At 37.1% G+C, this 14,375-nt stretch overlaps 1 protein-coding gene across 1 annotated transcript in view; it reads left to right on the plus strand.

Moving 5' to 3' along the window:
* Positions 1–6,546: 6,546 nt before the first annotated feature.
* nol10 (nucleolar protein 10) overlaps positions 6,547–14,375 on the plus strand; it is a 42,728-nt gene continuing 34,899 nt past the window's right edge. Inside the window, exons 1-9 of the mRNA XM_079853697.1 lie at positions 6,547–6,747; positions 8,144–8,189; positions 8,596–8,694; positions 9,001–9,078; positions 9,335–9,372; positions 10,059–10,195; positions 11,655–11,720; positions 12,590–12,650; positions 12,723–12,808. Coding sequence (XP_079709823.1) covers positions 6,682–6,747; positions 8,144–8,189; positions 8,596–8,694; positions 9,001–9,078; positions 9,335–9,372; positions 10,059–10,195; positions 11,655–11,720; positions 12,590–12,650; positions 12,723–12,808 — 677 coding nt within the window. The 5' untranslated portion in view covers positions 6,547–6,681. The remainder of the gene's footprint in view (positions 6,748–8,143; positions 8,190–8,595; positions 8,695–9,000; positions 9,079–9,334; positions 9,373–10,058; positions 10,196–11,654; positions 11,721–12,589; positions 12,651–12,722; positions 12,809–14,375) is intronic.

The raw sequence follows: 14,375 nt of genomic DNA on the forward strand, positions 1-14,375 counted from the left end.
TGGGGGACTTCAACGCCCACGTGGGCAGCGACAGTGACACCTGGAGGTTCATGATTGGGAGGAACGGCCCCCCTGATCTGAACCAGAGCACTGTTTTGTTATTGGACTTCTGTGCTAGTTACAGCTTGTCCATAACGAACACTATGTTCAAGCATAAGGGTGTCCATCAGTGCACGTGGCACCAGGACACCCTAGGCCAGAGGTCGATGATCAACATCTTCGGCGGAGCTTCGACCGGATGCCGAGGGAGTCTGGAGATATTGAGTCTGAGTGGACCATGTTCTCCACCTCCATTGTCGATGTGGCCACTCGGAGCTGTGGCCGTAAGGTCTCCGGTGCCTGTCGAGGAGGCAATTCCCGAACCCGGTGGTGGACACCGGAAGTAAGGGATGCTGTCAAGCTGAAGGAGTCCTATCGGGCCTGGCTGGCTTGTGGGACTCCTGAGGCAGCTGACGGGTACCGGCAGGCCAAGCGGACTGCAGCCCGGGTGGTTGTGGAGGCAAAACTGGGCTTGGGAGGAGTTCGGTGAGGCCGTGGAAAAGGACTACCGGTTGGCCTTGAAGAGATTCTGGCAAACCGTCCACTGCCTCAGGAGAGGGAAGCAGTGCCCTACCAACACTGTTTACAGTGGAGGTGGGCAGCTGTTGACCTCGACTGGGGATGTCGTCGGATGGTGGAAGGAATACTTCGAGGATCTCCTCGATCCCACCGACACGTCTTCCATTGAGGAAGCAGAGGCTGAGGACTTGGAGGTGGACTCGTCCATCAACCAAGCTGAAGTCACCAAGGTAGTCAAGAAGCTCCTCAGTGGCAAGGCACCGGGGGTGGATGAATTCTGCCATGAATACCTCAAGTCTCTGGATGTTGTGGGGCTGTCTTGGCTGACATGCTTCTGCAACATCACTTGGCAGTCGGGGACAGTACCTTTGGACTGGCAGATCGGGGTGGTGGTCCCTCTTTTTAAGAAGGGGGACCGGAGAGTGTGTTCCAACTACAGGGGGAAAATCACACTTCTCAGCCTCCCCGGGAAAGACTATGCCAGGGTACTGGAGAGGAGAATACGGCCGATAGTAGAACCTCGGATTCAGGAGGAACACTGCGGTTTTTAGTCCCGGTCGTGGAACACTGGACCAGCTCTATACCCTCTCCAGGGTGCTGGAGGGGTTTGCCCAACCAATCCACATGTGCTTTTTGGATTTAAAGAAGGCATTTGACTGTGTCCCTCGCAGCATCCTGTGGAGGGTGCTCTGGGAGTATGGGATCCGGGGCCCTTTGCCTAGGGCTGTCCGGTCCCTGTACGCCCGGAGCAGGAGGTTGGTTCGCTTTGCCGGCAGTAAGTCAGACTTGTTCCCGGTGCATGTTGGACTCCGGCAGGGCTGCCCTTTGTCGCCATTTCTGTTCATCATTTTTATGGACAGAATTTCTAGACGCAGCCAGGGGCCGGAGTGTGTCAGGTTTGGGGACCACACAATTTCGTCTCTGCTTTTTGCGGATGATGTTGTCGTGCTGGCCCCATCAGACCAGGACCTTCAGCATGCACTGGGGCGGTTTGCAGCCGAGTGTGAAGCGGCTGGGATGAGAATCAGTGCCTCCAAATCCGAGGCCATGGTTCTCAGTCAGAAAAGGGTGGCTTGCCCACTTCAGGTTGGTGGAGAGTTCCTGCCTCAAGTGGAGGAGTTTAAGTATCTTGGGGTCTTGTTCACGAGTGAGGGAAGGATGGAACGGGAGATTGACAGATGGATCAGTGCAGCTTCTGCAGTAATGTGGTCGATGTACTGGTCTGTCGTGGTGAAGAAAGGGCTGAGCCGCAAGGCAAAGCTCTTGATTTACCGGTCAATCTATGTTCCTACTCTCACCTATGGTCATGAGCTGTGGGTCATGACCGAAAGGACAAGATCCCAGATACAGGCGGCCGAAATGAGCTTTCTCCGCAGGGTGGCTGGGCGATCCCTTAGAGATAGGGTGAGAAGCTCGGTCACTCGGGAGGAGCTCAGAGTAGAGCCGCTGCTCCTCCACATCGAGAAGGGTCAGCTGAGGTGGCTCGGGCATCTGTTCCGGATGCCTCCTGGACGCCTTCCCGGGAAGGTGTTCCGGGCACGTCCATCCGGGAGGAGACCCCGGGGAAGACCTAGGATACGCTGGAGGGACTATGTCTCCCGTCTGGCCTGGGAACGCCTCGGTGTCCCCCCGGATGAGCTAGAGGAAGTGTCTAGGGAGAGGGAAGTCTGGGCATCTCTTCTTAGACTGCTGCCCCCGCAACCCGGCCCCGGATAAGCGGAAGAAGATGCATGGATGGATTAGTGATATTAAAGTGAACTTTATTTGTGTTACAAGTACATTACAAATTTATTACAAGTGTCTCCAAAACATACAAGCAATATACCATAAGTGTATTTATATATATATTTTTTGTTTTGTTTTGTTAAGTTTCGGCCTTTAATTAGGATAGGACAGTGGCTAGACAGGAAGTGAGGTGGAAGAGAGAGAGAGAGAGAGAGGGGGGGGGGGGGCGGGATCGGGAAAGGTCCACGAGCCGGGACTCAAAACTCGGGTCTCCTGAAAGCACAGCGGCACTATATGTTAATATACTTGCCCACAAGGCTATCGGAGCTGATCATAAGTTTTACTACAAATTGCACACTTTGTCTTCACTTTGTCTTAATGCACATTAATAGACAAATAATACTTAGCTATACTTTGTACATACAAATACTATTGTATACTATAATGTATTTTGAAAGTGTAGTGTACTTTCCATGCATTGTTACAATGATCATTTCCAGCACACATTTTTAATAAAGTGCAAATAAATACACTTTTAAAACTGAATTTTCACTTCCAAGTATATTTTTCTAAAATATATATTTATATTTATATATTATATATATTTTTTAGAAAATATACTAAAGTACAATTATTTTAAAGTGTGTTAAAGGTTGTATTGTGAAAATAGGTAAAAGCATGATGCTAATGTACTTTTAATATATTTAAAGATAGTAAAATTTTTGTTAGTATATTTGCAATGTACTATTGAAAAAGGGAATATATTTCAATTACAATAAAGTATACTTTTATCACTAGGGATCTCATGCCATTTTCCTCATGAAAATATAGCTTTTTTTCTGAAGCTTAAGCATCTCCTTCAAGCCCTATTCTGTACTGTATTCATGGAAAATCTCTAAGAATGAAAGTTTAGTTTGTTTTTTCATTGTTTTCATTGTCCTCCGCTAGGGGAACTGTTTTTCCTTAAACGTTTTAGTTGGTTTTTTTTAAATGTTACTAGTTGTTTTAGAATGATTATAAAAAATTCAAAAGTAATGTTCCCATAATTTGTGCAAAATTATAAATAATAAGGTTTCCTTAACGTTCACATAACATTTAAAGAACTGGACGTTTTGAACGTTCAGAGTACATTCATAAATAACATTTTTAGAACTCAATGTGAACGTTAGCAAAATGTTCTTTGTTAGCAGGGATTCAACCATGACCCGTAAACTGGCGTACAGTGAATCATCTGAGATTCTCCAGAGAGAAGTGGAAGAAGAAGAGTGTTTCCTTACCTTCAGCTCTGGGACACTGAATCTGGTGCTCGTGGCCAGACCTGATTTAGCTGCGACTCGTTTGAGTTTCTCTAAGGACTGACAGCTGATTTTATCCAGAGGAACCGAAATCAACCAGAACTCCATCATGCTCGTCCTTCTCACCTGTGACAGGAGTCTGAGACTTACACTGAGGCAAACGAGGAACTCTAGTGGACGTACCTTGACCGCTCGCTGACTGTATCATTGGTTTGCTGATTACAGTGTCAGAGAAGATTAGGTTTCTCAGACAGACGAGCACAATTCTCATGTTCTAAAGACACTAAAGTTTTATGATGAGAGTGAATGAGGTAATCGCTCATCAAGAACGCTCTGTGAGATCCATCTTTAGTTTTTACAAAACTCAGTCGTGTGCAAAACGCAAATGTCACAAGGTCAAGTATTTAATATTCCAGTCACTTGTTGTGAGGAATGTTGGATACATTGGTAGACGAACAAATCCCATCACTTAAACGTAAAATACAGCACATTCAGCACACCAATTACTAATTTATTTGTTTGTTTATATAATATTTAATTAAACTGTTAGACAAGGCCTACAAGTTTATCCTGACTTTTAGAACAAATAATAAGCAATTCACGATTCACATGGATTCTGACTTACCTATTTTGTCATGTTTCCTGTATAAATATGAATTCAATTAAATGAATGAAGTTTAGGCCTGTGTTCTGTGTTCTGTGTTGTGGTCTGAGGTATGTGAGGTAAGGCAGACAGTGCACTGTTATGTAAATTGATCGTTGAGAGAGAACAGGTGTTGTGTGCAAACACACCATAATGAGAGACACACGCTCTTCTCACGTTGCATACAGTACAATTCGTTTCCCATCACGTTTTTTAAAAGCATGACTGTCTGCTTATTTTGGCTGTGTAGGCAGCTATTGTTCTCATCTCATTTTCTTTTTCTTCTGGCTGGGGGTCTAGAAATGTTTATCATGCGAGGGCATTGTCTATTCATTGCCAATATTGGGGTCAGGCTCTCAAAACCTCAAGCACCACCGGTTGAGTGAGTATATATTTTAAAAATGTATTTAAAGTCATCAATTAACAGAAGTTTCAATAGTTTTTTCTTCCCTATTGTGCCGTATATCCGATTGAAACGGCTTATGGAACGAGAACAAATGTGATTGGATGGTTGTGGTTTGCTATTGGCTGATCTCATGTGAGTGACAGGTTGCCCCGCCCTCGTCATCAGAGAAGAGAAGAGTTTCTGCAAGAGGGAGGGCAAGATAATATTCTGATTTAAGATTACCAGCCACATGAATTTAAAACAATAATGATGAGCACTGATAAATCATATATTATAAATATTAAATAATATTAAACACAAATTAAATATTAAATAAAAAAATATTAAATAAAAAATAAGAATGGTCCATTTTAATTTCATCGGGACTTTAATTACAAATATTTTTAATATATTAAAAATATATTATTTCTCCGGCCATGGCAAGTCTAATGGTCACAGCGGAACCACACAAAAAAAAAAAAAAAAAAACCTTATTGAACTGTTATTTGATGTATTTATGTTATTTTTATGATTTCAATGATTTCAATTAAAATATATATTCAAATTTGAAGTTATCCTGTTGGACAAGTACAGTGGGGAAAATAATTATTTGATCCCCTGCTGACTTTGTAAGTTCGCCCACTTACAAAGAAATGAAGGGTGACCGTAGTCCCAACCTTGCCTTGAGATCATTAACAATGTAGTTCTGATCCCTCACCTTTCTCATGATCATCCGTACCCCATGAGGCCAGATCTTGCATGGAGCTCCAGACCGAGGGCGATTGATGGTTATTTTGTATTTCTTCCATTTCCGAATGATCACACTAACAAGTCTCCTTCTCACCAAGCTTCTTGCTGATGGTCTTGCAGCCCATCCCAGCCTTGTGCACGTCTACAGTCTTTGAGCAGGTCCCTGATGTCCTTTGACAGCTCTTTGGTCTTGCTGTGGTGGAGAGGTTGGAATGGAAGATACAGATTCTGTGGACAGGTGTCTTTTATACACATAACGAGCTGATATTAGGAGTACTTTCTTAAAGTGACAGGACTAATTTGTGTTCCACATGGGCACATAACCAATCTGTGGGAGGCAGATTTCTTGCTGGTTGGTAGGGGATCAAAAACTTATTTACACACTTTAAATAATGTGTTTTTCTGGATTTTTTGGTTTATATTCTGTCTCTCTCCGTTAAAATAAACCTACTATAAAAATTATAGACCCTCAATTTCTTTGTAAGTGGGCAAACTTACAAAATCCGGAGATCAAATAATTATTTTCCCCACTGTAAAATATTTTTTAATTCTCCGGCCATGGCAAGTCTAGTGGTCACAGCGGAACCACAAAAAGAAGAGGAAAAAACATCTTTATTGATTTTTATTTTAATGTTATTTGATGTATTTATGTTATTTTTTATGATTTCAGTTAAAATATATATTAAAATTTGAGGTTATCCTGTTGGACAAGTAAGGCCACCCATTGAAATTATAAATCAAAATGGTGAAATTTACAATTAAATTTCCCTGTCAACTATACTCATGATTTAACATCTGTGAGACACAACAGTTGACAATGTTTCCAGTCAACTATGTTACTATGTTACAGGTTTGCGTTCTGTCACTGTGTAAGAATCTCTTAACATCTATCATTAACACTTAACATCTCTTACCAAAATAATCTTAATGGCAGATTTTAATGTTGCTGGATTATTTTGTTCTAAAAATGGGGCTTTGCCATAACAGGAACATTTATTTCAAATTAGAGCACCGAAGAATTAGTAGTGGCTATTTTTGACTGTATTTTATTATTATTATTATTATTATTAAATGTTAATGTTACCAATAAATTGCTACATTTTTAAAAATAAAAATAAAAGCCTCTCTATTCTCAGCGATCGGTGAACGCTCGGAACTATTGTCGCCGGATGTGTTTCCACACGGACTTCATCCATTTTTTCTTCACTTCCTGTTGTGGATCCACGTGGGTTTTGTGCTGATGTTCATCCCAGCTAACATCAGTTCTTCAGCTTTTACATGACTTTATGTGATATGTTTGAAAGCTCTGTCTGAGCGCTTTAGAGATGCAGGTGTCTAGTGTGAATAACGTGAAGATATATAATCTGAGTCACGGGAAATCTCTTCCGGAGGTAAAACTCTTCTTCTGTTTGTGTTAGTCTGAAGCGTGTTGGTAGTTAGCCGGGTAAATACAGTGACAGTAAACATTGTAGTGTAAAACCTCATCATTTACCTCTAAATCACACATCACAAGTCTAACCCGCATAGCTTAGTAGTGTTACTAATTTTACCTGTCAATTACAGACCCCTCTTCAACAAATGTGTTTCAGTAATTATGAATAAAATAAGCCTGTTTTCAATGCATGTAAAATAATTATATTGTTTCCACGTTATTTGTATGTACACAGCTAGTGTGAGTTTACATTCAAGACTCTTTTAGTAAATGAGTATAAATACTAATGCTTTGGACATATATACTATTACAGGAATGTTATATATTACATTATGGTGTGTCAGTGATGCCACTAACAGTTTTTTTATGATATGATAATGCTAATATACATGTTTATATGTTTATATTCAACTCTAGTTTTTAACAATTATGAATGCACCTCATGTAATGTTTACTTGTAGAACTAGAACACATCTGTGCTTTTGCTTTTATCATTTTAAATTTAATGTTAAATCTCTATCTATCTGTCTGTCTGTCTGTCAAAAGTTTGTTACTGATATTACTATTACAAAAAGTTTTACTATTTTTAATGTTTTTAAAAGAAGTCTCTTCTGCTCATCAAGGCAGTTTATTTGAACAAAAATACAGAAAAAAGTAATATTGTGAAACATTATTACAATTTAAAATAATGATGTTGTTGTTGGATATATTTTGTAATTTATTCCTGTGATCAAAGCTGTATTTTCAGCATCCTTACTCCAGTCTTCAGCGTCACATGATCCTTCAGAAATCACTCTAATATGATGATTTATGATCGGTGTTGGAAACGGTTGTGCTGCTTAATATTTATTATAACCTTTGATACTTTTTCCAGGAGTCTTTGATGAATAAAATGTTCAAAAGAACTGCAATTATTCAAAATAAACAATGTTTTCTAATAATATACACTACCGTTCAAAAGTTTGGAGTCAGTAATTGTTTTATCTTTTTTTTTTTGTAAGAAATTAATACTTTTATTCAGCAAGGATGTGTTAAATGAATAAAAAGTGATATTAAAGATTTTATTGTTAGAAAAGACTTCTATTTTGATTAAATACATTTTTTATTAATCAATTATTCCTGAAAAAAGCATCACAGGTTATAAAAAAATATTAAGCAGCAAAATGCAGTTTTTAACATTGATAATAATCAGAAATGTTTTTTGAACATCTAATCATATATATATATATATATATATATATATATATATATATATATATATATATTTTTTTTTTTTTAATCATACAATCTTGTATGATTAATAAATTATCAAAACAATCATTAGTTGCAGCCTTAATTGCATATGTTTATTTCAGTGGCTGTCTGATCGAAAGAAGAGAGTTTTACAGAATAAGGATGTTGGTGAGTTAGTTCAACATTTTATGTTAAATAATGCTCTAATAATCATTTTTTTGAAATGTGTTAAAACCGACTTGAATGTGATTAAAATGTACGGCACCCTTTAATTTAGTGAAATGCATATCATTTTTTTGTGAAACTTGTGTGTGTGTGTGTGTTTGTTCCCCAGTGATTCAGTTTATACCTTGGCAATATTACCTTTATTATTAATAATAATAATATTTGCATATTTCTATGGCCTATATAGTATGATCTTTTTCTATTAATTTCAGCTAAAAGCAGACTTCTTAAATCATAATTTGATGTATTAGTTATACCGTCTTTAGCACAGCTTTCCACACTTTCTTCTGTAGAGCTTTTAAATAAAGAAACGTGGTTATGTATTTCTGTGTGTGTGTGTGTGTAATAGACATCCAGAGGAGGATCGAGCTCATCCAGGATTTTGAGATGCCCACAGTCTGCACCTCCATCAAAGTGTCACGAGATGGCCAGTTCGTTTTAGCGGCAGGTCTGTGTCTTTACCAGCTTTACCTGTGCTGTGTATAAGCTGAATATCAGGTGGAAAGTCCAGGTTCAGAAAGTAAAAGTCCTCCTCAGTATTCTGTTCCAATCACCTGGATTTGCTAATTAGCACAGTTTTTATACTAGATACTAGCTAAGTAGAACTAATAAGTGAAATCAGCTGGCTAAGTTCATGGGTGGAGTAAACATATGGCAGGACTTTTACTTTATGACCCCTGGACTTTCCACCTCTGCTGAATATAGAGCGGGGACAGATGATGGTGAACACTGACATCTTTTTGAATGCTTTCAGGCACGTACAAACCTAGAGTCCGATGCTATGACACTTACCAGTTGTCTCTGAAGTTTGAGAGGTGCCTGGACTCTGATGGTAAGTGTTATAACAACTGTATAATGCATGCTAATGTGATGTTATCGGCCAATCAGCATGCAGGGTCTGAACGCCTTCATGTTATGTGTGCTAGTGTTAGTGGTCTCTGTAATAAAAGCCCAGAGCACTGAATATTTAATGAGACTGTCCACACAAAAACAACCTGAGCTGTCATTAATGTGCCGCTGATTACGAATAACACGACAGATGATGGTTAAAGCTGCTTGATGATGACATTGGTTTATTCCCCTCACAGTGGTGGCGTTTGACATCCTATCAGACGACTACTCGAAGGTAAACCCAAACGGCCTGTGTGTCTCTTTCTGTTTGTCTGGTGTTTATGTTATTGTTGTACGTGATTCGTCCAAAGACTAGCATAATCCCCCTGTAGTCAATCATTTTATCCCTTAAAACTCATCTTTGATCACCAAAATTACATATTTAAAATATTTTTCCTCGGAAATTTTTTTTTGTCATGCCTTAAAATACCTTGAATGTAACTCGACACCCTTGCCTCATTTAGTATGCGCGGTTCTATGAATATGTAAATGAGCCCCGCCTCCACTCACTCACTCAGCTCAGAGATCCACTGGTTGACGATCACACGTTGATCTGATTGGTTACAAGGTAGTTTGTGACGTCAGAAACACCAAACAAAGTGTGTTTTTGAGACTGTCTTTGGTTCACTGCAGTTTTAAGGAGAAAATACTCAGCAATGCTGTCAACTTATGAACTTACACATGGTTTGTCTTATTAAAAACAACACATAGACATATAAACAACATTAAAAGCTGGATTTTCACCACAGGGGGTCTTTAAATTGTTTTAAAGTCTGCATGAAAAAGAAATTTGCAATAGCCTTTTCTTCCCAACGCCTTTTTCATGCTTTAAAATGGATTTTTAGAGCCATGACTTGAATAGAAAAACAAATGTGATGTGATTTCAGAAGGATCCATTTAGTGTGTTTTTGTGTGTCCCAGCTGGTGTTTCTGCACATCGACCGCAGTGTGTCGTTCCACTCTCAGCACGGACACTACTATAAGACACGCATCCCCAAGTTTGGCCGGGACTTCTCCTACCACTACCCGTCCTGCGATCTCTACTTTGTTGGTGCCAGGTAAAAACAGAGACTGTTCACACCAAGAGCAAACATACTGTTGTCATTATACTGAATATATTCCTTTTATGGTTGTCTGGACTGTATGATTGGTCAAACGTATGCTTGTATTTGTATAATCATCCTTAAACTGCTAGTTTTTTTATTTCCAATTTTATATTTTAATTAGGGCTGTCAAACGATGCATCCAAAATAAAAGTTTGTTTTTACATAATATATGTCTGTGTACAGTGTATAATTATTTTCTATATATAAATACACACACATGCATGTATATATTTAAGAAAAATTTGTTATTTATATATAAAATATTTATATATAATATAAATTATATATAATATAAATATATATACACAGTATATACATGCAAATATTTCTTACATGCATGTGTGTGTATTTATATATAGAAAATAATTATACACCGTACACACACATATATTATGTAAAAACAGACTTTTATTTTGGATGCGATTAATCGTTTGACAGCCCTAATTTTAATATCTTTACATTTCATTCTGCTCACTTTTTCTTTTCTTTTCTTTTTCTGCTTTTAGTAAGGGATCAGTAAGATAATTGGTAATACTCGTGCTAACATTTCTTTTGCTAACATTATCAATGTACAAACTAACATGAACTGTAACATGAGTAATACATTTGTTACTGTATTTATTAATCTTTGTTAATGTTAGTTAATAAAATCCACCTGTTCATTGCTTGTTCATGTTAGTTCACACTGCATTAACTAATGTTAACACAACTTTTGATTTGAATGTATAGGTAAATGCTAAAATTAACATTAACTAAGATTAATAAATGTTATAGAACGAAACCTTATTGTAAAGTGTCACTATTTCTTTTATTTTTTTAAGACCACTTTTATTGAGCAAGAATGCTTTTGATTGATCAGAAGTGACAGTGAAGACATTTATAATATTACAAACGATTTCGATTTCAAATAAATTCTTTTGATGCTGTTTTTCACAATATTACTGTTTTTATTATATTTTTGATCAAATAAATGCAGCCTTGGTGAGCAGAAGAGACTTCTCTCCGAAACATAAAACATCTTACTGATCCCAAGCTTTTGACCAGTAGCGTAATATTTCACATCCATTTATTTGCGTATCTGTGTCATTAGCTATCAGTAATGCATAAGCTATGATGCTATCAGTATATAAATGCATTAAAGCAAGTGAAATATTTATAATCAGATGATGGTTGAAAAATGTGGGCTGACGTCTGTCCATCTGACACGCAAGTGAACACCCAGTGTGCTTTTTCAGTTCACTCCCGACGTGAATGGACCTTTTATCTACGATTGGCTTCGATTTTTTTTTTTTATTAAACGACCTTTAGGACCATTACATATGATAGACATACACGGGACTCTGTGCAAATCCCTGTTAACTCCTAACTTTGTGTCCTCTCTTTTGTTCTTCGGAATGAAATGCACGTGTAGCTCAGAGATCTTCAGGCTGAATCTTGAACAGGGACGATTCCTGAACTCCTTACAGACCGATGCGGCGTAAGTATCTCTCCACCAGAGGGCGCACTTCTACAGTCACAAACACCAACACTTCAGGAGCATTTCCAATGATTCGATTCTATAAGGAATAGGGGTGTAACAATATTTCGTGTCACAATATATCGCAGTAAAAAAATGCATCAATATGTATCGTGTATAATTCACCCAAAATTACAATTTCTGTTTGAGAACAAATTCAAGTTTTCAGAGTTTTAGTGTCAGTACTACATTAAACTACTATATATAATGTTGAATATAATGTATAATAATGCAATGGGGGAATATTTGTGTGTCCTGATGATGCCAAATATCTGATGTTGCCAGTAAAAAGTGGCCTATGTTATTTTAAATACTGTATATCTAGTCAGTGAAGGAGTGCCTGTATGTTAGTTTAAAATAATTGTGTATTTTCAGCTTCATTGTTATTCTGGTGTCTCTATTGTCCTGTGCTTTGGGTTTCCAGCAGCAAGTCCAAGACTATTCATTTACACACACAATGTAATACCAAATTTAGCATTTTAATCAACAGTACATTTTTTGTTAACCTTTTATCATATGTCTTGTAGTATCACAATAATATGGTATCGTGTGTTCAGTATCGTGTATCGAATCGTGACATGAGGGCATCGTTACACCCCTAATATTAGAAATGTTTATTTTTAGTTAGATGATCACTATTTCTTTACGTTTTTAATGCATAGTCTAGCTGTGTGACGTACACATTTAAAATGACACATATATTCTCTCAATTAAAGAGCGACTGCTACAATAAGATATAAGAGAGGAACAGAAAATGCTGTTTATGATAGTTTGAGATGTTTCACTGCATGATGATAAACTGCCAAACATTAATTCTCATATTTCCGCAGGGAAATCAACGTGTGCGACATCAACCCCGTCCATAACTTGTTTGCTGCGGGAACATTAGAGGTATGTGTTGATATCAGGAGACTGACTGATGTTTGTGCCGCTGTGTATCAATGAGCGTGTGTGTTTGTGAAGGGCAGAGTGGACTGCTGGGATCCTCGTGTCCGGGGTCGAGTGGGCGTTCTGGACTGCGCTCTCAGCAGCATCACTGACGCCACTGAGTAAGTTTCATTCATGAACAGAAATAGTTCAGTGTTCAGCCAAGAATGAGCCATTTGTCATTGTTTACTCTCCATCTCGTCCTATCAATACTCGCATGATTATGTTTTTCTGGCGACTCATGTCAACAAGTGTTGTGCAATGGAAATGTCGACTGTTAAACTAGATTTTCTCTGTTTATCATATGGCTTCAGAAGACCTGAGATATCGCAGTAAATATACTCTGCTGGTCAGAAGTGTGGAAAAATTACAGGGTTTTATGTTTTTGAAAGATGTCTCTCCTGCTAGGCTGCATTTATTTGATCAAAAATACCAGAAAATCAGTAATATTTTGAAATGCTATTACAATTTAAAGAACTGATTTCTATATATGGGTCAATGACGTGACGGGTCTTTTTTTTTTTTGTCCAAAGGCCTTAATAATAATAAAAAAACAAATATATAACATCCATCCAAAGTATGTAAGGTAGTACAACTTGATCTCTTTTACTGAATCCAAAAGGTTTTAATTATATTTTACTACATATAAAGGTATTTTAAAGATTTTGAAGTGTCAAAATGTCATTCGGTAAAACCGATATAGTAAATATTTAAATGGAATAATATTGTTTTTAATAACTAAATGAACTACAATAATACAAATATAAAGCAGATAAGGCTCTTTTTTCTCCTTTCCCTGTGCAATGTTTTACTTGAATATGTTGGAGTGTTTAGAGTAGTCCAATAAATGATTACATTTATGAGATCAGTAATAATTTGTTTTAATATTTCTTCTGTGGTACACACTATATACTCTCTCAACATCAATGTCAAATTAGTTTTTAACTTTCAAATCAGTGGTTAAACCGAATGACTTTTTTGGTGACATTTTTTCCATCTTGTAAAAAATGACAAAAAACAGTGTTAATTGATTGTACAAACCACAAAATCTTAAACTAAAAAAACTAAGTGAACTAAAAAAAATGGTTTCAAATATAGTTATATCTCCATTCTATTTTTTTACACTTTTAAAAACCTTATTCGTCAATGACCCATATGTAAAAATGCAGTGTATTCCTGTGATCAAAGCTGAATTTTCAGCATCATTACTCCAGTCTTGATACTTCAGATATCATTCTAATATGCTGATTTGATGCTCAATAAATATTTTATTATTATTATTATTATAAGATTTGAAAAAAAAAACTTTTTCTTCAGCAAGGATGCATTAAATTGATCAAAAGTGATTGTAAAGACATTTATAATGTTACAAAATATTTCTATAAAAAATTTCTGTTAAAATAGAAATGTATTTTCTTTTGAACTTTCTGTTCAACAAAGATTCCTGAAAATGATCATGGTTTCTTCAAAAATATTAAGTGGCATATTAGAGTGATTTCTGAAGGATCATGTGACACTGAAGACTGGAGTAATGATGCTGAAAATACAGCTTTGATCACAGGAATAAATTACACTTTATATAAATATTCACAATAGTTATTTTAAATTTGTAATAGTATTTCACAACATTACTGTTTTTACTGTGATCAAATATATGGCATACACTTTACACTAGTGTCATTTGTTAGC

The sequence above is a fragment of the Squalius cephalus genome (assembly GCF_949319135.1).
Source record: "Squalius cephalus genome assembly, chromosome: 20".
Classification (NCBI taxonomy): Eukaryota; Metazoa; Chordata; class Actinopteri; order Cypriniformes; family Leuciscidae; genus Squalius; species Squalius cephalus.